The 23,714-nt window shown below is 44.6% G+C and overlaps 1 protein-coding gene across 1 annotated transcript; it reads right to left on the reverse strand.

Moving 5' to 3' along the window:
* Window positions 1-240: 240 nt before the first annotated feature.
* Window positions 241-21,872, reverse strand: Dnajc27 (DnaJ heat shock protein family (Hsp40) member C27). Its single transcript, XM_051181723.1, has 7 exons — window positions 21,676-21,872; window positions 18,579-18,661; window positions 15,824-15,893; window positions 12,185-12,349; window positions 11,390-11,512; window positions 6,300-6,460; window positions 241-3,817 (listed from the first exon to the last, which is right to left on the reverse strand). The coding sequence occupies exons 1-7, from the start codon at window positions 21,760-21,762 to the stop codon at window positions 3,685-3,687; spliced, it is 822 nt and encodes a 273-aa protein (XP_051037680.1). The 5' UTR covers window positions 21,763-21,872; the 3' UTR covers window positions 241-3,684.
* Window positions 21,873-23,714: the final 1,842 nt, after the last annotated feature.

Raw genomic sequence — 23,714 nt, forward strand, 5'->3', positions numbered from 1 at the left:
TGGAGTAGACTACAGGCATGCACCACAATGCCTGGCTCATGTTTTTGAGATAGGGTCTCTCTTTGTGACAAGAATGGCTTCAAACTCACGATTTCCTGCTTCAGCTTGAGTGCTGGGATTATGGTGAGCTACATGTCTTGCTGCATGAAATCCACAGCTGATGAGCAACTAAATTCCTGTTTAGTCTAGTTTTATATCAAAGGTCAGGATCTCAACAAATCAATTAAGCCAGCAGACCAGTGTTTACTATTTGACTTTACTCTATAAAAATACACAACTTAAATACATATGACACTCTGTATACAAGACATAAACAACTGGTAGATTTAACACTTTCAGTTACTTCAACAGAAAGCAAATATGTAAATTACCTTGTAAGAGCATTCACAGTCAAGGGGAAGATGTGCACAGCATAATCAGTGCATGGAGCTAACCCAAACTGCCCAGCTTTCCAGTAACAGTTCTCCCACCAAGAGCCTTTACCAGACAGCCGGGCACTACAGTGTGACAGACACAGCCACTGCCTGCCCACACAAGTGAACATGTTCGTCCTCCCCAGAGACAGCTAACGGTGCCATCAGTGTCCAAGGGGCACTAACCGTGTCTAAAACTGTTCTCAGCACCAGGGTGAGAGGGGTGAGCAGCTCCTTGCTTGTGAAGCCTGCAGTGGAAATTGCTTAGCTTGACTTTACAACTAAATTCATTTTCAAAAATTTCCCAAAAATGCTGGGGGACTTAGCTCCACAGACTGCAACGTGAGAAATATGCCATTCCAGACCAGGAAGAGGGCACTGTCATTGCCAAAGGCAATCCCTTCATCCTCCTGTTGACAGCTGTCACTCTGGGTGCAGTAGCCTCTTGCCCCTGGATCAGGGCTGGCAGGCACTCCTTGTTTTACTCCAATGAGCTTTCAGCTCACTGAACCAAGACACTGAACTAAGACAGAATTAGTTTGCAGGCATAAAGAAGTATTTACCACTTGAGATTTCAATCGGTGAGAACACACTAGAGCAAGTTTCCTGAGGTAAATATAAGCCTTAAAGAATGGTGAACAGTTTATAGAATGACAACAATTTTATCCTAAGCACCTGGACTCAAGTTAACAGGCTGGTAAAAGCAAGGACACATTTAAATGGAGAAATAAAGTGGCAGTGCTTAAGTAAGAGATGCTGACAGAGGACAGCCGTTCACAGGGAGGCACAGGAGAGGACATCTCTGACACAAAGGGGCTATGTTTTAAAGTGCTTGAGATGGCTGGAAGAGTGACTCTGAAATGCCTCCATGGATTACCAACAAACTGAAGAAGTGACACTTGCGGATAACTCAGATGTAGAAGGCATGGCTTTTCTTCAATCCCTTTTTGGGGGGAGCAAGGTCCTTTATAAAGTTTTAGCCACTGGGTGAAGAGTTTTAAAGAGTGTGAAGGACAAAGCACACACCTGTGCCAAGAAGCTAAGTGAATGCCGAGGGCTTTAAGGGGTTTTGAGATGGTAAGGTTCATTTCCAGGCAGGCTTTGATGGTTCTAAAACCCTGCTGATGGGATTATGGAAATGAGAAAAGCCCTGGGGCCCTGGGGTTCAACCGCTTCAGTTTATCGAGATTACATATATGAAGTAGTATACAGCCACCCTAATGTTAACGAGTAAGGTCTTAGAAACAGATCTAAGATCAAGCCCAGGCTACGTTTTAGCAAGCCACTCTGAGGGAGGGATCCCAATGGGCACTGAAGTGTCCTGCTATACTGCAATCTGCCCAAGCTGCTGAACGAAGTGTCTTTAAGAACCATGGCAAAGACTGGGTCCCACACTTGGGCTGACAGCACCAAGAATAACCCTCATCCAAAGGACTCCCACCTTCTGTTCCAAAAGCAGTGGGATAGTGGGGTACATCAGGCATGAGGGAAGCCTCAAACAGAACTGAGGCCCATGAAAAGCTGGAGGTGGAGTTCTATTACTAGTTCAGTGGCCAGAGGAGATCATCAAGCCACATATCAAATCTCCTTATCTTTTTTACACAGATCTGAATTCATGAAAGGCAGCATCTGTAAGTCACACCATGCAAAGTGAGGCTACTATGGTGGAAGGAAATAATCCACAAGACTGTGGAGGCTTGGATTGTAACACAGGGGCTTGTCTTCTTAGATAAGAGAGATGTTATCCAGCAACCATCCTGGGGTAGGTGTTTAAAAGTCATAGCCTAGTAACATTTGTATAGACTTCAAAGCTCTAGTTAGCACAGGTGGCTAAAGCTAAAAATATGAGTAATTCAGCTAAGCGCTAAGAGACATGAGTCAAGCAATGAGCCAGCTCCCCTAAGAGTTGTAATAAACACAGCGCCAGTGCTCCATCCAGCGCTGTGTACCAGGCAGGGACAACAGAATGAAGAATGCTTCTCTATGCGAAATGACTTTTCTTACTTGTTGTTTAAAAATTCTCTTCAGAAATTTGGAGCCCAAGCACAAACTGTAGAGGTTCTGCCCTACACAGGCCCAAGATGTCGCACGGTGCCCCCAACAGATCACACTTATTTCCAGTCAGCTGAGCCTAGGGCAATGCTAGGGATTCAAGAAGATAGGAAATGGCGGATGTGGGCATAACAATAGAGTAGTGCAAGAGGAGAAAGAGATTAACACCGGTGCTGAAGAAAGAGACCTGCTTGTGGGAAAGTACCTGCCTGTCTCTCCTGCCATCTGTGGTAAGGAATGAGGAGAGGGATACATTTTATGCAAGACTCCTCCTAGTGCCCAACACACCCAGTTCAGCTGGCCCTTTCCCTCTGTGTGGTGTGGCTGGATGCACACTCCCAAGCAATCTACAGCATGTCTTCTAAGTGCTTCTGTCTTGGCCTCTGGTCCCTCACTCCCAGAGGCACAGCACTCCTTGCTGCTTGCTGACATCTAGTTCTAGGGTAGAGCAAAGACCTGGGATCCAGGGTGGGCTTCGGGGTCTCCAGCTCCTATGGGCACTGGCTCATCTCTCCTCCTGCTGGTTGAAGAAGGAACAGAGTGAAATGCCCTAAAAGGCAGGTCGACAGAACAATGTCACCTCACTTTACATTCTTCTACAAGGGTTCTTGTTTTTCCTTTTTTCTTTGAGAGTCTCAACATGTAATCCTGATGGCCTCGAACTCACAATCCTCCTGAGTGCTAGGATTACAGGCACGTGCCCCCATGCCTGACTCTAACTATTGGCTGATGGTTAAAATACTAGCCAAGAAGCAGGAATGTTAAGCTCCCAGGGGCTGGGTGCTGTCCACTTGCTTGTCATTCTCTTTCCTGATTTTATTCCCTTCTCTGATGATGGTACATGGATGGGTGCGTGGGGTGCACGGGAGGAGAGGCATGTCAAGGCAAAGTGTCCTGCTGGCCTCCCCTTCTCTGGAAGCCTCATGGATTTTCAGAAGTCAATGCCTAAGCGATGTTACAGTTATGAACACCGAGTTATCTGGCAATAAGAAATGCAGTGTGATGTGTAAGAGATGTGGGGCTCTCTCACACAAGAGCAGGGCATCTCACAGTAAAAGGCCCACAGCATGGTAACAGGCACCTACACTATTAGCTTACAAATGACAGCACATGACGGAACCGAACAGTGAGCATTTGTGAAGGAAAAATCCATGTTGGTTATTTCACTTCAAGTGCAGAGTCTGTTTGCACTTGAGCCCGCCTTTGCTTCCTCTGCTTTCTACTTGATGTTTCTCAGGAGGGCTGTCCGAGCATTCACAACTGCTTTGAAGGCATCTTCACTGCCAGGCGCTACACATTTGTCCGGGTGAAGCAGTACAGCCAGCTTCCGGTAGGCCTTATTGACTTCCTCCCTGCGAAAAGCAGCCGAGCTCTGTCAGTAACCAGGTTGGCCCCAAATCCTGCATCCCAGCTCTCTGGGTAAACTCTGCATCTCCCATGCAATTACCTCCTTTTCTCAAAGGTAAGACTAAAAGACCAGAAAATAACAAATAACAGGTCCTATATAGTAGAAAAATACAGTGTGAGTGACTCTAGAAGACAGTTCAAGAAAGGTCAGCCGCTACCAGGCAGCTCTAGACACTCAGAGACACAGAGTAAGCCTTCACTAACTGAGGGATGAGAGTCTGGGCATCAGGGAAAATCCCTCAGGAGAAGATTCTGGAAGATGAAGAACTTGTGATTAGCACAGGGTGGGGGACTCAGAGTACCAGGGAGGAACTGGCAGAGAGGCCTTCAAAGCAAAACAAGGAAAAACACTGCATTTGATTGACAGTAACAACAGCAGGCATTTTGTGGCTGGGGGGGGCACTGAGAAAGCTATTTCTATCATTGAGAGACAAGCACATTACCACAGCAGCCCAGGCCTGAGAGCGGCAGTTCAGGTGGAGGCGTCTGTGACAACAGCCAAGGGAAGAGAGTTTATACGACATGAAGCAAAAGCCACTGGAGCAGCTGACGTGCCCAACAGCCACAGAAGATACATGAGGAGATGCTGAGACACCCCCATGGTCCTGAGCGGCAGGGACTGGCTGGAGAAGACCCAGACTGCAGATTCCTATCCCATCTCCACTCCCAGTCATCCTTGGATGTCAGGCTCTGTTCCCACTGCATGGTCTTACTTCCCAAGCTTCCTTCTGTCACCACAGTCCCTGCAGTCCTGTCAGCATGGCATGGTGCCTTCACTCTTCTGTGTTTGTTGGAAGGACTTCTCATAATATCCCACCCCCAATTAAAGAGATGCCCTCTGCTGGCCTGGAGATGAAGTCAGGTGTCAATCTGGAGAGACTAAGCCCTGTGTCTTAGGCATACAGGCCAGCTTTTCCTGCAACTGGATGAGTCCTTCTGAACTTTCTGCTCTGGCTTTGCATATTATGATCTACATATGCAATATGTACTCTTTTTTATTCAGTGTGTTTGGGTGCCACGTGCCTGTGTGTGTGCATGTGTGATCATCGAGAGTCCAGAGGCCAATGCCAGCTGTCTTCTTCTATCATTCCCCTCCTTACTTTTTCATTCTGTAGACCAGGCTGGCCTCAAACTCACAGAGATCCACCTGCCTTTGCCTCCCAAGTTCTGGGATTAAAGGCGCGAGCCATCACCACCAGGTTCCCTCCTCACTTTTTAAGTCGGGTCTGTTAAGCCTCAACATGGCTGCTTTAGTTAGACTGGGTGACCAGTGAGCTCCAGGGAGTCACCTGTCTCTGCCCTCCCCAAACTACGACATACATATGCTGCCATGGCCAGCTTATATGTAGGTGCTGGGGTCCAAACTCATGCCTGTGTATCAAGCACTTTATCCACTGAGCCATCTTACCCAGCCCCTACACAAGCAGTCTTTGTATTAGTTATCAAAAGGCACTCCCCCTTCTTGGAAGAACTTCTCGGAGTACAGGATTCCCTCAATCTCCAAGATGGAGTATGGGGCAGGGCCAGCAGAGACATTGCTCTGGGGGGACATGTGTAGGTGGGCACTGAGTGCCTATCAAGATTTATAGGCACAGAAAGACTCTCACACCTGCTGGGGCAGGTGTGTGTGTTAGCAATCTTACAGACTGCAGGATTTCTTTAAAGTTCAAGAACTGTAAGCGTACTTGGCCCCAAACAAGGACCAGAATTCTCTAGGATGTAATACTCTAACATTCAAGGATGTGCCCCAAATGCGCCAATGTCATTTGATAGACACAGCTGTACAGATAAACTTGTGTCTATATGGGTTAAGTGAACAGCAATGACAGAGGCCTGGGATTTACCAGAGCTCTGGTAGGTTCTAGTAACCAAAGTGAATAAAGAAAAAGCTGAGCTTTTCTTCTTCTACAACCACCACACCCAGCTCTTCCTAAATATATCTTTAGAATAAAACAAGAAATTACATATATCCAATCACAGACAAGAACGGGCAGGGTTTATAAGAAAGGCAGTTGGGCAGAGAGACACCACTGTCTCCTGGAGACTCAATGATCACTCATATTCCACTAACACCAGTTTCCCCAATAAAATGGGAGCATGTTGAGAAATCTTTCTTCTTCTAAAATTCTGTGATTTAAGAATTATTTTTGTGAAGTTTCCTAAGGTTGTGTCATATTCTTGCTCAACAGTCAAAGGTGGGGCAAGACATTTCATCAAGTGTTTACGCAGAAACACGACATAGCTCGCTCGGCAGGCAGGCAATGTGCCTTCTGTTTCGTTTCTGTGTTGAGTTAGTGGGGCAGAGTCCTTAGGAAATTTATTGCTACACACCTTCAAGTTTCTAGCCAATTAGAAGGAGAAATATTGGGTAGCACTTTTGGCAACAGAGCCTCGAGCTCTTCCAGAACTCCGCACTAAGCTTCTTACCTTGAGGCCCCAGGTCTGACTCCCAGCATGTCCCAACTGTCCTTACTATTTCGAATTCTGCGAATGGTGTCTGCTTGTTCCTTGGTGAAACTAGCACTGTTATTTGCAGTAGGACGTTTCCCACCATTATCACACAAGTCAACTATGGACACGTAAAAGGTCTGTAGGAAGAAAACACATCCCAGAGAAGTGATTCTGTGAAATAAGAATTCCTTGCACACACTTCAGTAACTTTAAGAGCCCAGGGCCTTAGTGTTCTACCCAACTCCCTAACTACATATTTTTAAAACAAAAAAAAAGTATAAGCTAACTTAAAATTTAAGTTTAATTTTAAAATAAAAATGATTCATAATCCTACTCTCAGAGAAGCACATTTGAGGTTGGTAATAGATGAACTGTTAGAAAAATTCCAACAGTAAAATCTAAAAACTTTCTCCCTGATATATAGCCATCATTAACATATTTTAGGATCCCTATGGAAACATCTGCTACCAGCACATGTCACACACAAACACACAAACTTTTACATGAAAGATCTCAGATGCCGCACAATGCTTAGCAACTTCAGTTTCCCACATAACATATCTTGTGCAGGGCTGGTGATGCATACCTGTCATCCCAGCTACCTGGGAGGCTAAGGAAGGAGAAGCAGGAGTTCAAGATCTACCTGACCTCCAGAGTAAGTTCAAGACCAGCCTCATTAACTTAATGAGATACAGTCTTAAAACAAAAAGTAAAGAGAAGCCTTGGGACTAGCTCAGTGGAAGAGTGATTGCTTAGTGTGAGCACAGACCTGGGTTCAATCCTTAGATCTGCCTTGGAATGGCCCTACACTTACAGACCGTCTTTGCTCTCCAGTGCCTTCAGGATCCTAATATGTAGTTATACCACAATTTATTTCACTCCCTATTCCTGGACTAGCTGGTAGCTGGTTATTTTAAGTCTTTTGGTCACTGCAGACAATATTGAATCATTTTGTTTTTTATTTGCTTTTTTGAAACAGGGTCTCACACAGTCTAGGCAGGCCCTGAACTAGCTGCATAGCAGAGGGCGATACTGAACTCATGATCCTCATGATCCTCCTGTCTCGGCCTCTTAGTGCCATTACCACGTGTAGCCCGGTAGTGTGTATTCCTGGGTAAATTCAACCTGCAAGAACAAGTGCTCTTAACCTCTGAGCCGTCGCTCTAGCCCTCATTTCTGTAATTATAAATAGAGTAAGTCTCCTCTCTCCTCCCATCTCCTTCCTCCCCTCCTCTCTTGCTAGGTAAGTACAGTGCATTCCCAGTGTCTATAGCTACTTTTAATTGATGTATCTCCTCTTCCCTTAGTTTTTCTTAAAAATATCTTCCTCTCTTTCAGTTAGTTTCTCCAACAGCGCCTTTTATCTCCTTTTGTAAGTGCATCTTTGGGGCTGGAGAACTGGCTCAGTAGTTAAGTATGCACTACTCTTCCTGAGGACTGGGGTTTGGTTCCCAGCACCATGCTAGATGGCTCACAACTGCCTTTAACTGATGCCTCTGGCCGCCTCACAGCACATGCAAGCACACACATAATTAAAAATAAAATAAATCTTTAAAAATGTATTTCTCATTTCCAGTAACTGCAAACTTACTGGGAACCTAACAAGAAACCTTGACATCTGGAAAGAAAGAGCATCATGGGAAAAGTCACCAAATCAGGACCAAGGGGTGCTGGTTCACTATAGTGATCTTAGTATTACCCTGTGCTAGCAATATCAAATCAGACAAAAGCACCTTCCTCCTGGCACAAAGTCTCTATGAAGCAGGCAGGAAATAAAGAAAATGTTTATCAACTGAGTCACCAGGAAAGCACAGCTTCAGGCTTACCTACAGAACTGTGCTCATCTTGTCAGCCAAGCAAGAAAACAGACTCATTTTCCCAACATCTCTACCAAAAAAAAAGCACCAAGAAGGGCTCACAGTTCACAAATGTCACTAGGGTTAAGGCTGACATTTTCTGGTATTCTGGAATTAACTTGACATAAAAATAGACACATTCTGTGGGCATGGGTAGTTATTAGAACATGTGGTGATAGAAGACCAGCCATAATCTTCACAGGAGGAGTAAGGTCAAAACAGTAAATCTCAGGTCTTACTTCCATCCAATACAGAATACTAGACCAGACCTCCAGTCAATCATCAAACAGGACAAATGCACAAGGCAGCTACTTTTGGCAGTGAATGACAGTAAGAATGAACTATGGAGAGTTGAACCACTAACTCTCATCCTAGAGGCCATATTTGGATCCTGCAGACACAAAGTCCCAGTGAGAGACAGGGGCAGAGGCAGAGGCAGAGACCAGACTCTGAGGCTATAGCAGTGGCAAGAATCAGCAGAGCTGGGCCCTCAATAGGCGAGGCTTCCTTGTGGGTTTGTAGCTAAGAACTAGGTTACTCACACAAAGACTGTGGCCATCTGAGGCTTGCCAGACAAGAGTGAGAATGCAATCCATATTTTCTAGGGGAAGAGCCAGCCCAAGACACCTGAGCTTGGCCTTCCCAGAACACCTCCTTGATGTGCCCTCCTGGGGCACACAGAAAGGCTACACCTCAGGCCTCACCCATCCTAACCACACCCAAAGCCAAGAACCAACACAATTGGCTAGAGCAGAATGTGGAAGCTGAATCCTGCCAAATTAGAAGGTTTAGGAAACACTTCAGACTTCCTTCAGATCTATGATTTGTTAACACAAAAATGCAAGTTTACATGAGCTCATTGCACTCTGCCTCCTGCAACAAGAAGCCATATTCTTCTGGAAAAGACAGAGAAATCTGCACGGGCTCTGCAATGTATATTCTCCACAGATATGGTACTCAATCAAAACATCACTACTACACAAAGGGACCAGAAAACATGACCAATGTTAATGAAAAGCAGTCGATAGTAACTGAACCCACACTGGTTCAAATACTGGACTTGGTAAGCTTCAAAACAGCTAGCTATAAAAAAGACTAGAAAGAAAAGCAAATACACTTAAAGAATTAAAGGAAAATATATCTTTTAAAAGTATCTTATTTGGGTACTGGAGAGATGGTTTAGCAACTAAAAGCACTCATTATTCTTGAGAGGACCTGGGTTCAGTTCCCAGTACCCACATGGGAGCTCACAACTGCCTGTAACTCCAGTTCCAGGGGATCTAACACTCTCTTATGACCTCTGTGGTTCCAGGCAAACATATGTGCACATATAAACAGGCAAACACTCATACATAGAAAATAAATAAATAATCCTTAAAAAAAAAAAAAAAAGGTCTGGGGACAGCCAGGTGCTGGTAGTACGTGTGCACCTTTAATCCCAGCACTTGGCCCTTGGGCAGGCTGATTCCTGTGAGTTTAAGGCCAGCCTGGTCTACAAAGCAAGTTCCAGGACAGCCAGGGTTACACAGAGAGAAACCCTGTCTCGGAAAAAAAGACAAATAAAGGGGCTGGGGAGATAACTTAGTTGGCAGGACTTGCTGCACAATCATGGGTCCCTTAAAATTATACAAAATTAAGCTTTAAAAAGTGATATCTGGAAGCCAGACAGTGGTGGCGCATGCCTTTAATACCAGCACTTGGGAGGCAGGGGCAGAAGGATCTCTGTGAGTTTGAGGCCAGCCTGGTCTACAGAGTGAGTTTCAGGACAGCCAAGGCTACACAACCCTATCTCAAAAAGAAAAGAAGAAGAAGCAGAAGAAGAAGCAGAAGAAGAAGCAGAAGAAGAAGCAGAAGCAGAAGCAGAAGCAGGAGAAGGAGAAGGAGAAGGAGGAGAAGGAGAAGGAGAAGGAGAAGAAGAAGAAGAAGAAGAAGAAGAAGAAGAAGAAGAAGAAGAAGAAGAAGAAGAAGAAGAAGAGAGTGATATCTGGGGCTAGGGAGCCAGGAGCAGTGGCTGGTGCCCACAGCCCCAGCACTAGGTGGAGAAGACGTGGATAAGAGGATCCTAGTGGCTGTCTGGCTGCCAGTCTAGATAGTTGGTGAGCTCAGTTTCATTGAAACACCCTGGCTCAAAAGATGAAGAGCAAGAGAGAAAGACACTGGACATCTACCTCTGTATACCCAACAGTACACCTATATACACAAATGACAAGCCCATACACACATATATGTGCGCGCACACACAACAATAACAAGAAATGGCAATCTACTTAGGCTGCCATGGCAGTATATTCTTCTGTACTGCCTTTTGGATTTTTATATGTGACCAGCTGGATTCTGCAATGATGGTCTCCTATCTGTAACCTCTGGGAGCTGCTCTGTGAGTACAGTGTTAGATACCTGCATGTGGTAAGGCAAGGCTTCATATGAATGTAACACCATTACCCAAAGACAGTTTTGAAGAAAAATCTCCATCCCAGTGAAACAGCACAGTAACTTGCTAAACCACCTGGAATGTTTTATAAAGACACAAATTCCTAGGCTATAGTCTGGGGTGGTGATACACACCTTTGAGCCCAGTACTCAGGAGACAAGAGCAGATGAACCTTTATGAGTTCAAGGCCAGCATGCTCTACACAGTGAGTTCTAAGACAGTCAGGACTACATAGTGAGACTATGTCTCTTGTTGAAGCATTTCCCCAGATGTGATAGTTCATTTTGACTGTCTACTTGATGGGATTAGGATCACTGTGGAATGTCTGTGAAGGCTTTTCTAGACTGGGTTAGAAGACTCACCCTAAATATGATAGCACCATCCCATGGGATGAATCCCGGACTGAATAAACAGGAAGCTGAGCATCAGTTTCAACTTTCTCTGCTTCCTGAGTGTGGCTGCAACCTCCTGTCACCTTAGCCTCCCTGTACAAGAGGCTGTACTCTTCAACTGTGACCTAAGATAAACCCCTTGCCTCCCTCAACTTGCTTTTGACAGGTATTTTTTGGCAGCAGTAAGAACAGTAACTAAGACACCAGGTGACTGTGAAGATGAACAGGTCTGACCTACAATAGTGCAGACAGATCAATCATCTCTCTCCTGCCACATCCCTTTCTCCCTTTTTTGAGAAAGTCCATTATTATTCTGCTTCTCCAAATCTGAACTATGAACTGGCATGGCTGGCTTTAGCACAAACCCTAGAACAGATCTTTGGTTACCTGGAACATCTCATTGATTCCCTCTCCAGTTTGTGCTGATGTTTCAAAGTACAGGAACCCCTTGCTTTCAGCCCAAAGACGGCCCTCACTTTCATCGATGCAGCGGTGTTTGGTGCAGTCAATCTGAAACAGAAAGTAGGGAGGGGGCTGAGAGAAGGTCCATCCTTGACCCAATTAGACCCAGTGAAGCCTTCATCACCAAGCCTCAAGCTATGTATAAAAGTACCAGTCTAAACAGAACCAAACATCAGAAACCAAATTGACTGGATTTCTGTCTAATTTAGGTTGCATCTGCCACTTCCTCCCATGGGAAAGCAGCTGCTATATACATCTGTAAAAGTTACATCATGACCTGCCCTACCCAAGGGGCTATTTCCTGTTGCCATGATCCCACCAGATCAAGCTATAAATATCAGGCTTTTCCCAGACTGCTTCCTCAAGCTGTACACAAAGGAAAAAAATGAATAAAAATTCAGTTAGAGTAGGTTTTCTGGTTTTTGTCTCAGAGACATGTTTTCAATGGCTACCAATTACTGATTTCTATGTCACAAAATAGCACCTCCTCCATTGTACATGTATGTGCACGTGCATCTATGCTTGAAGACTGAAGACAGGTCTCACTAAGCCGCCCAGGCTGGCTTGTACTCTCTACATAGCCCAGCTGGCCTCCAGCGCATAATCCTCCTGCTTTCAGTCCCCAAGTCCTGGGATTCCAGGCTGAGCCACATATCCAGCTCGTTCCTTCTGTGTCCTCAAATGCATGGCTGGGCTAACAAACCAATTCAAAGCAGTTACCTTGTTGGCACATACAACAAAGATGATATTGTCCATGTTCCCGTGAGGCCCAAGCTCCTGCTTCATTTCTGCCAGCCAGGAATCAAGGGCATCAAACGAGTCCTTCTGTCCCACATCATAGACCAGTATCACGCCTTGTGTATCCTTGTAAAATTCGTTTCGGACCTGCAGATGGAAGAAGAGAAGCACAAGGTGTTGGCTCTGTGATTTTTGTAAGAATGTACCTCATAGCCATTAATTCAACAAAATGTGTCTTTTCTTGTATTTGGAGTATTCATTGTTATCTCAGTATTTAATGGCTTTTAGAGGACTTCATATAAAATCAAAATGAAACAAACAAATCTGTAGGTCAAGAGAATTTTCTAGCAGGAAATAGATCATAGCCCCTCAGAAGCAACACTCTGTAGCTGTTGGTAGACTCGGAAGATGGCCGTGTCAAGATCTCCTCAGGAAGGTAGGCAAACAGTGAAAGGGAACATAAAGCAAGGTGACACAATTATGAGCAATGGCTGCCACCACACAGACATCACAGCCCAGAGCTTACCCAGCATTCCAGGCAGAGCTTCCTAGACTCGGCGCCCAGTGTAATCAGACAGGACAGTAAGGAACACCGCTGAGCAGCAGGCAGCTCTGGGTCATGTCCACTAGAAGTTGTGTGACCTTGGGCAAATCACATAAGCCCTCTGTACTTCCTATCTGTAAAAGGGGATCGCAGCACTAGGACTAGGTGAGGTCAGGGAGGCAGCACACTTAGCATGGCGCCTGGAAAACAATACACACAAGTTCCTTCTCTCTTCTTTCCATTCTGACTGTCCCAAGATAACATCAGAAATGACAAGCTGCCGCTGGGACTGTTCTGAAAGACTTGACAAGAAGTGCAGGTGCACTCAAGTGGCAGAGGCAATGAGAGCCGGGTGGGCTGGGAGGAACCTTGACAGAGAACACAGCTTTATGTTCTTTTCATAAGATCCCCACATGCACTGGGCCTCCTCACTCTAGCTAAGTATTCAGAAGTGAGAAAGCGGGGGTGGTAGAAATGCCTGTTACAGCAGCACTCAGGAGGCTGAGACAGTGATTGTGAGTTTAAAGCCAGCTTAGGTTAGTGAGTTTGAAGCTAGTCTGAGCTATTAATAAAACCCAAAGCGGGGAGGGGGCATTTATCTTTCACACTGGGAATGGGCTTCTAAACACTGACAGAAACCTCGACCAAGAACATAAGGGTCTATCATTAATTTAGAGAAACCTAAGGACAGTCCACCACAGTAAGAAATGTCAAAAGCGGAAGACATTTACGATGATGATTGCAGTTGTTTGAATAAGAATGGCCCCCATACACGCATGTATTTGAACACTTACTCTACTTGGGAGGGATGAGGAGGTGTGGCCTTGCTGAGGTTGGTATGGTCTTGTTGGAGTATTTGCTGTTCTTGCAGAGGACACTGATTTAACTCCCATCACCTACATAGTTTATAACATTTACAACTCCAACTCTAGGAATTAAACAGCCTCTTCTGACCTCTAAGGGTAGCAGGCAAAGCACAGACGTACATGCGAATATAGAATATTCATATGTATCGTCTACCAACTCCTTTTCTCTGCCTTTGTCTACTATTAACGTTCCCGAATCCTGTCCAGGGCCCTCTTCCTTTCTAAATCTTCCTTTCTTTACAATTGGGGACCATCAACCATCTGCACAGGGTCTACTGTGACAGTCTCCAAGATCAGCCTGTTCCCCCATCCCCTCACCCCCATTCAGCTTCCTTCCTCAGCAAAATGTCTCGTTGAACTTTGACATGGAGACGCTAGTGATAAGGTTGAAGGCCCAGCGTCCACCTCTGCTCTCTCCAGCAGATTCACGGTCCTGTGGACCATGTCTGCAGGCTTCTCCACCTGTCACTCCCTTCCATGCACAGTCTACACAGACTACACTGCTGCAGTCTTCCAAGCTGACTTTCCAGCACCTTGGCACACGATATAACTTATCTTTTGAAAGTCTTGGCTCAAAATTCCCCAGTGTCTCCCCCCCCCCCATGTCCTCCAAAGTCCAACCTCATTTAAATGGGAATACAGGGTTGGGTTTTGTTTTGTTTTCCTTTTTTTAACGGGTGGTTAGGGGATTCAAGACAAGGTTTCTCTAAATAACCCTGGTTGTCCTGGTATCCACTGTGTAGATTGAACTCACTGCCTCTGCCTCCCCAGTGCTGGGAATTAAAGGCAAGCACCAGCACCACCCAGCTGAACTTGTTTTTCTTAATCTATACAATCCACCTTTAAGGAAGGTGTCACATGACTGTACAAAAAGTTCTGATGTAGTCATGACCAATCTTTCTTTAGCTTACTTTGTGCTTTATTACGCACACAAGATTGAGTTAATTATCACCAAGGAAGTTTTCACCAAACTGTACTGTGCTTAAACATGCCTAAAATAAACTACTCAGGGTCCTAAAACTTGAACCAACACCAGCTACTGAGTAGTGTTTTTTTTTCCTTTAAAGATTTATTTTATGTAGATCTGCATGTATACCTGCATACCAGAAAAAGGCATCTGATCTCACTACAGGTTGTTGTGAGCCACCATGTAGTTGCTGGGAACTGAACTCAGGTCCTCTGGAACCACCATTGTCCTTAACCTCTAAGCCATCTCTCCAGCCATACTGAGTCATTTTGAACTGAAATGCCTTCTTGCCTCCTGTGGATTGTTGCTCTGCTGGCTGTGGTGGTCACAGAAACCAGTGTGGCTCAGTGAGTAAAGCACCTCCTGCTAAGCTCGATGGCCTTAGTCCAATTCCCAAAAGCTACATGGTGGAAAGAGAGGACCAACTCCCCAAAACTGATCTTCCTATATACAAGCAGAGGTGTGAACACACACGCACACACACACACACACACACACACACACACACACACACACACACAAGAGCATGGCATTCACATGTCCACACATATACACATAAATAAATGTAATTTTTAAAAATCAAAAATAGTGGAACAGCAAAAATCACCCAGTTGGAGTAGGGTGTGTGTGTGTGTGTGTGTGTGTGTGTGTGTGTGTGTGTGTGTGTGTGTGTATACACATGTGCCTGTGGGGGTCTGGGAATGAATTAACAGGGATTCATGGACCTATTGGGCTAACAGATCAATAAGAAGAAAAACAGCTGAGAAAGACCTCAAATGAAGAACGGGCAGCATGAAAATAAAGCAGGGAGGAAGAAGGAAATAGCAACGACAAGGGCCCATGTGAAGTGGCAGCCAGCAAAGAGGTCACTAATAGGGAGTGTGCATTCGTCCAAGGACTGTTTCACAGATGAACACACGCCAAGCAGGGTTGCTTCACCTTACTCCAGGGAAGCAGCATGGCTGGGGAGTGACAGGAAGGTCACACTAGGCCTTGCTGTGAAAGAAGTGGCTTTGCTAAGCTGTTGTATCCAAAGGAGACTGTGATTGTTATCTGCTCACACTCTGGGCTGAAGTCTGAAGTGAAAGTAGGAAATGTCTATTCATTCAAACGTTTGAAACTTCCCATCTCCGTTCCAGGTGAGCATAGGCAATCAAGGAGTATCCATTAAATTGAGGCTCAAAGGGCAAACATGAGCTAACTTTACCCATGACTTGAATTAACTCCACAGGAGGCTTTCTTACCTCATAGAAGAAGGGATGTCCAGCCATGTCAAAGATGTTAACTTTGATTTCTCTGTCTCTGACTTGGACCCTGAAATATTCAAACAGAAACAATCTCAAATGTTGTGCTTTTGTGATGACATTTCTGTTATTTATGGACTTTCAAAAAAAAACATCGACACATTTCCAGAGACTTTCTTCACTCTTTTCTTAACTCCAGATAATTACAACAGAAGCCTGCTGTCTTGCTTTACAACACTGAGCCCTGACTAAAGATCCATCCTCCACCTCAGATAACTGAGTCCATATCCCTGAACCAGCAAGCTGCCCCCACCTGCAAAGGGATCATCCCAATTGAGCCTGTTGACTGTTTCTGTCCCCTCATGGGGGTGGAGGGTCATGAGACCTTCACTGGAGTATCCAGGTTCTCCTTACCACCTGCTGTATGTGACTCTGCCTCAAATTGCACATGGTCTTAGGGAGGGACTGGAGTATACAGGCTGGGAAACACAGGGGGCAAGGGATGCTGTCTATGCAGCTATGGAGAAGCCCTCATCCCAGCTGGTAAAGATTTTCTGGTGCAATCTTTTGGAAGAGGAGTACCTACACCACAGGTAGCCCTCACCTATGCTCTGGCTCCCTAGGAGGAACCCTGCCTTGATTTGGCATTGAGACCTTGGGAAGAGGGGTAAACATTGCTATGTCTTCCCTGAGAAGGAATTTTTGCAATACTCATCATGGAATAATCATCTTTTAAAAAAAAAATCTGTAACAAACAGAATAGTCTACTGAGTAATCTAATTCATTCTGTCTCAATAGATAGATAATCAATTCTATGGCATCATACAGCAATGATCATTTCTTGGATAAACCAGGCACTGATAGGCTTCTGAAGTAGGATGTCCCACCACATCCCTGATGAACTCCTGTAGAACATGGGAAAGGAAAAGTACAAAGAAATATGGATTTTAAATGAAGAGCTTCATGACTTTCAGTTAAAAGCTACTAATTTCACACTTTAGGGAAAATGTGCAAAAACACCTTCTGCTGCTCTCAGTTGAAAAACAGCAACAGAATTTACACAGAACTCTTGGGTTCTACTCTGCCACTGACCTGAACAACTTTAATACAGTCCAGAAGGACATACATAAACCTGGCCCTGCCCTTCATACAACTGACATTCTGTTATAGCTATACCTTAACAATTTTATCAGCTTTCTTAATATTGCCTTCTGATAGGAAAAACATTTCATCTTTATGTATATCTATCTAACAAAATTCCCAAGCAGTCACTAGGGAGAAGCACTGTACCAGGCACTTAAAGAAAACATAAAAATCCCTTTTTTATAGCACTCACTTTGGATACAGAGCATTAAAGAAAAAGAAAAGAAAGAAATCAACTTTGACTGACCAGGAAATTCCCTTCTTCCTAGCTAGCTTACACAGTACCAAAAGATGCTGGGGAAGAAAAGAGTTCATAGTCTCCCTCAGTGGAGGACCCTACCTGCCATAATAACAACCTGCCTGCCAAGATATGTCCACTGGTGTAAGAGTGGCATGACAGTTTTGAGAGATTAGATATGAGGCCTTTTGCACAGGAGGGATTTCATGCCTGGCTAAAAGTCATGGCTGGGAGATGACAGATGAGGGGAACTACTGTTGCTTTGCTCAACTGTCATGATATCAAACTGCCTTCTTTATATTCATGCTTACACCATACACTTGCATGGCTCTCAGCTTTGGCCAGAGAAGCTTCTTGTAATGATTAATGTAGAAATGCATGACCGATCAAAGTACCAAATATAAATAACCATGTATGCTTAATTATGGATGAATCATCTATGTCAGCCTCAACCAAGCCAGTTCATCAAGCAAGAGGTGGCAGAAAGAATGAAAAAGCTGGCAGGCAGGGAAGGTGTGAAATGCTGATTTTGGTTATGACATGGTAGCTGTACACATCAACTCACAGCACCTGGGTCACCTGGACAAGACCAGATCAAGCCAGTCAAACCTCCAGTATGGAGAGAGGACCTTGGGGGCCCCCACCCTTGTCAGAAGAGCTACTGGCAAGCGATGGCTGCTGAGACAATGTGGCTACCCACTGGTAGGATGCTCATGGTAGTCAGTGGACAGCCTCACATCCATGCACATATGGAGGTAATGGTGGTGGATATGATCAAAATACATTATAAAAATGTGTAAAACTTTGAAGAATGAATAAAAATATTAACAATAAAACAATATCCCTTTCTCAAAGTCAGGGATATTAAACACACACAAATAACACAAGTACCTTACAGTAAGGTCTGAAATTCCATGTTTAACAAATGTGCTGCTTACCCCAATTCTACTCCTTGGTGGCATTTTTCTTGCTGCTTTAGTCCTCTTTCCAACCATTCTTGGTTCAATTCCAAATAAATACCCACTTATCCCCGACTTCATTATTCTCAGACCTGCTGGATTCCAACATGCTATCAAGATCATAAACTGACAAAAGATAAACAGCCTAAAACCCACTTGCTGATAGGACCTGCTTACACAGAAATCTGTCTTAAGAAATCCACCTGAACAGTTTGGGTTGTGCCTGTGCATCGCTGCCAACCCCACATCTAAAACCAGGTCTGCACCGGCAGATAACTAATACACTGGCTGGCTGAGAAGTTCCTTAGCCCTGTCTTTTCCACTTTATCTGCAAAGCTTCTACTTCAGTGCAGCCTATGCACTTGCTCTGCTGAGTATCTGTGTGATGTGCAGGCCAGAGGGACAATATACTCACTTTGTGACTCCATAGTCAATTCCAATTGTTGCCAGATATTTAGACACAAACCTCTTCTCACAGTAGCGCTTTATAATACAGCTCTAGAAAGACAAATATTCGTGCATTTAGTAATACACACCAGAAAGATGTGTGAAATAAGCACATTTCTTCATTAGGATCTCTTCAGTCACTTCAATGAAGAGTGTTTTCAAATGCAAAAACTAGTGGACAAGGCAGTGGATGCCAGTAGCTGCAGCACTTGAGAAAGAGACTAGAACAGTCAAGAGATCAAGGCCAGCCTCAACCACATGAGACCCTGTCTCAAAAATAAAAAAAAAAAACCCAAGAGACAAAAAAGAAAAAGGCATCAAAATATAAAAAGTGAGGGTTTTATCTGTGGTTTGAGGAAGTCTCACTCCTGGATGACCTGGAACTCACTTCCCTAGTGTTGGGATTAAAGGCATGAACCACCAACCAGGCCACAAATAAAGACCTTAAAGAAAAGAGAATTGAATTCTTACCTTCATACTAAATATGGGTGTTTTCAGTTTTATTCCCAATCACTGTGGTCTTCTGTCCTGCAGACCTTTTCCACCCTCCACTTTCAGCACTACTAAAACATCCATATCTAGCCTTGACTCCCTTCCAGGACCAGATCCAAATGTCTAAGCATCTACTAAATGGTCTCTATTCAAATATCCTGCTATCATCTAATTCAATATGTCTCCAAATAGCCTGTCTTGCTGACATCTAGCTCTGTTAATCATGCCACCATTTCCCCAGCGACAAAGGATCAAATTATTAAAGTCACATTTGATTCAAGGCCCAAGTCTTCAAGTCTACATTATCATTATCCTTAGCGCCAATATCCAAAAACAAATCAACCCCAATTGATGAATAAAATGTATTACATCCAGATGATGGCATATATTTCTATGATATGAAGAACATATATCATAACAACGATTTACCTTATACAAATTATACTAAATGAAAGAAGTCTGTAGTAAAAGATTATATAGTATGTGACTCCATTCACATGAAATATACAGAATAGGCAAATCCATAGAGGCAGGAAGTGGGTTAATGGTTATGGGAAACAGGGGGAGCCTGTTAATTGCTATGTTGTTCTCCTGGCCCCTAGGGGATGATGAAAATGTTCTACGATTGATCATAGTAATGGTTTCTTAACTGAGAATGAACTGAAAAATCATTGAGTTGTATGTTTTAAATAAGTGATTCTAAGTGAATTATTATCACATGAAGGCTTTTGTCTTAAATTTAAATTTTATCTTTAATTGTGCGTATGTGTGTATGTCTGTGGCTGTGTACACGAGAGTGCAGGTGCCAATGGAATACAGAGGAGGGAGTTAGATCTCTCGAGCTGGGATACAGTCAGCTGTGAGCCACCCTATCTGACACAGGTGCTGGGAACTGAATGCTGGTCCTCTTCAAGAGTAGCAAGTGCTTTTAACAGCCGAACTCTCTCTCTCCAGCTTCACTAAAGCTTTTTTAAATCAAGAATTTTTATGGTTATAAGTTATTTACAATATTTCCTCCTCCAATTTGATTGTGTGTGTGTGTCTGTCTGTCTGTCTATAAGTATGTACTCAATGTCAGAGGAGGACTTTTAGAAATTTGGAAAAAAGGTTCTCTCCTCCTACTGTGAGTTCTGGGGACTGAATGAGGTCATCAGGCCTACACAGCAAGGGCTTTTACACCAGGCCACCCCCAAACCCTAAGGGCTTACTCCTTTCTATTCTGGAAACTTGAGGTTTCTCAGCAACCCTTGTTTATATTCAATTCAACTTCTTGCATTGACAATCAATGTCCAAGTTCTATCTACACAGAAATCCAAAATTTAGGTAGAAAGGGGAATTTTAATTAAGTGCATGGATGTCAATCTTCAGTGGCCACCCACCTTTCTCTTTGAGACAAGGTCTCTCTCAGGACCTTGGGCTTGCTGATTAGGCCGGTTGGTCCCTGAGCCCCAGGGATCCACCTGTCTCTGCCTGCCCAGCACTGGGATTAGAACCCTGTGACACTGTCAGGCTTTTGCAGGGGTTAGCAGTATAGAACTGCTTTCCATGTTTGCATAACACCAACTGAGATATATTCCCAACTTTCTTTGCTTTTTAAAAGAGAGTTGGAACATAATTAATAGTCAATAAATATTAATTCCAGCTGAAGTTTTGTTACCACATACACGATACTTAAGTAGTGTGTGGCAGGGGAGCTAAACAGTAAACACTAAATAGTCATTGAACATCTAAGTGCAGTGCACTGGTTTTAATACTCCATTAGTAGGTCTTCTGCATTTGGGAGAGTATAGGCTCAGCTTTTAGTCCCCTCCCTGTCACTAATTTGCTGACCTTGGGATTCTTAACCTAACCAACAGCTTCCGCTCATTAAGGGAGAAAACTTAAGAATAGGCATCTCAATTCATTTGGGAAAAAGTCTTGGGTCACCGCTGCCCATAGGACAGCAAGTTTAATAGCTAGCTAATATGCAGCAGATGAAGCACACGGAAAGACGGTACCATAAATAAATAAATAAATAAATAAATAAATAAATAAATAAATAAATAAATAAATGGCTTCTCTGAGAAAATGGACGTGACAGTAGCAGAAATTTAATACAAAAACAACGGAGGATCCTGGGCGGCCAGTGAATTCATTGGGTTGCTATGTTCTCTGCCCGGCTACAATTTTCTTAGTCTATCACCTCACAGGCATCCCTTTAAAATGTACAGCTAGGAGGCATCATCGACTCTCCCCATCCTCATGTCTTGGACCCCTCTCTCGGAAAACAAATTTGGTATCTATGCTTTAAATTTGGAACTTAGGCCTCCTTACTACCTTCAAATTAGTCAAAGGTCAAAGGCCACCCCAGGCACCGTCTTAAGGACAGTGGCATCAGTAAAGAGCGTGCACCCCAAAGGTCAAAAAGGTCAACATAGTTTTCCTCTCGAGGCCACAAGCACGGGTGAGCATAGAGATGCAACGGGAGCAGGGAAGAGGCGGGGCTTCGGGCTGTTGAGTGGCCTCTCTCTTAGCCAATGGGCATGACTTTCTGGCACGCAGAGGTCCCGCCCCTCCCAGCATGCGATACTTACTTTCCCCACTTCGGCGTTGCCCATGGAGATGACTTTGATGCGGAGGGACTTGGCTGGCTCCTTCCGCTTCGGCACGTTGGCCTCCATCGCCCTCACTGTGCCGAGGCTGTCGGTTCCGGTGTCCTTATGCACCCAGCCAGCCCGTCCCTCAGGCCTCCTTGCCCAATAGCGGAGCTGCTGCGCTCGTCACCGCCCTTGCTCCTCGGCTCGCCATCCCCACCGCTGCCTGGACGGACGGACGCGGGCGTTTGGGAAGCGGCGAGCCGCGGAGGACGAGCCGAATCTCGCGATGACAGCGCGCCGTGACGTCATTGCGGGGCTCGGGAGAACCCGGGCTTGGGGGTCCCGGTGGGCCGGTGCATCGCGGGCTCCTGTAGGAGATCGGGGTTTCTGTGCTTGGCCCCAGGGTTGGTCTACACTTAGTGGCAGAAATACAGTGGCTGTCACGGGGAGTTTCTGAAATTTAGTTTAAGGCCCAGCCACGCCAAAAACTCTAAGCAAACCGTGACCTTTTCCCCCCCTCGCCATTAATAATGGAGTGACAGTTACCCCTCAGTTTCTGCAGGGCACTGATCTCACGATCGTGGTAGATTCTACGATGTTCCAGTCACGTTGAGATGGTGTAAATTAGCAGATCCCGGCTTTGATCCCGGCACTCAGGAGGCAGAGGCAAGCGGATCTCTATGTGTTTTAATGCCAGCAGGGCTATCTAGTGCCATCCTGTTTCAGACAAACGAAAATAAATACATAACCTTTAGGTAGCCGTATAATCTTATGTAACGTATGCACATCCTCAGCCTACGGTAAATCACCTCTATGGTAACTGGACTGCTTACTGTCTTTAGGTCACTATTGCTGCGAAGAAACACCATGATCAAAGCAACTTGGGCTTAACTTGCCTTACACTTCCCTATCCTTGTTCATCATCTAAAAAAATTAGGGCGGGAATTTAGAGGCAGGAGCTGATGCCAGCGGCGGGGGGGGGGGGGGGGAGAGTTCAGTGTACTGGCTTGCTCCTCCAAGCTTGTCCAGCCTGTTTCTTATAGAAGCCAGGACTGCTAGCCAGGGATGGCACCACCCACTATGGGCTGGGCCCTCCCGCATCAATCACTAATTAAGAAAATACCCTACAGGCTTGCCCACAATCTAATGTTATGGAGGCATTTTCTTAATTGAGGTTCCCTCCTCTGAAAGGACTTTTAGTTTGTGTCAAGTTGACACAAAACTAGCCAGCATAACTACCCAGTACAAGGTAAATGCTATTATTATGTAAATAGTTGTCATTCTATATTGTTTCCCTTTAGGGAATAATCACACAGAAAATCTACATGTTTAATCATAATCGTTGTCTTCCACTAGCTTCCTGTTCCTGGTTATTTTTCATGGAATATTGCTTCAATCTGCAGACAGCCTTCCAGAACAGAGGGCCATCTAAAATGTTTCTTTTGCTCATCTAAGAAGGTGGTGTCAAGAGATGAGAAGTGGGCATCAGGTCATGGTTCTGGAAAAGGACCTTAGAAAACAGTTGCTTTTTGAAGCAAAGGCAGGGTCTCAGTTTGCTCCTCTAGCATTGGTCTGATGGCCTCGTTCTTGGGAGGAAAGTTCAGGCTGGATGTTTCTTACGTTTTGTTCAGCCCCATGAAAATGTATGATTATACCTGTAGCCTCTTCTGACTGCTTCTGAAATGTACTGTTAACACAGCATCCATTATCTTGTCTTAGCTGACCAAATAAGGTAGAATCATAAAATCTGTGGCAACCTGTTCTCAGAGAAGCAGGAAGTAACCATTTGAGTGAAAGTCTGTCTGACACAGTGTTTCTTTCATCAATGATTTCACCTAAAGATGTAAACAGAACTTAACAAATGGTTATCCAGTGCTCAGGGACAAGATGGCTGCCAATTTCTCAGTGATCACAATGGTGAAGGTGGCTTCTCTTCTGCCACCACAGGCTTTAAACATCTTAAAACATGTTTGGGGAGAGAGAGTGAAGGCAAGAGTTGTCAATAAATGTTTAGGTCAGTTTTCCAGTGTGAAAAC

The sequence above is a fragment of the Phodopus roborovskii genome, unplaced genomic scaffold (genome assembly GCF_943737965.1).
Source record: "Phodopus roborovskii unplaced genomic scaffold, PHOROB, whole genome shotgun sequence".
Classification (NCBI taxonomy): domain Eukaryota; kingdom Metazoa; phylum Chordata; class Mammalia; order Rodentia; family Cricetidae; genus Phodopus; species Phodopus roborovskii.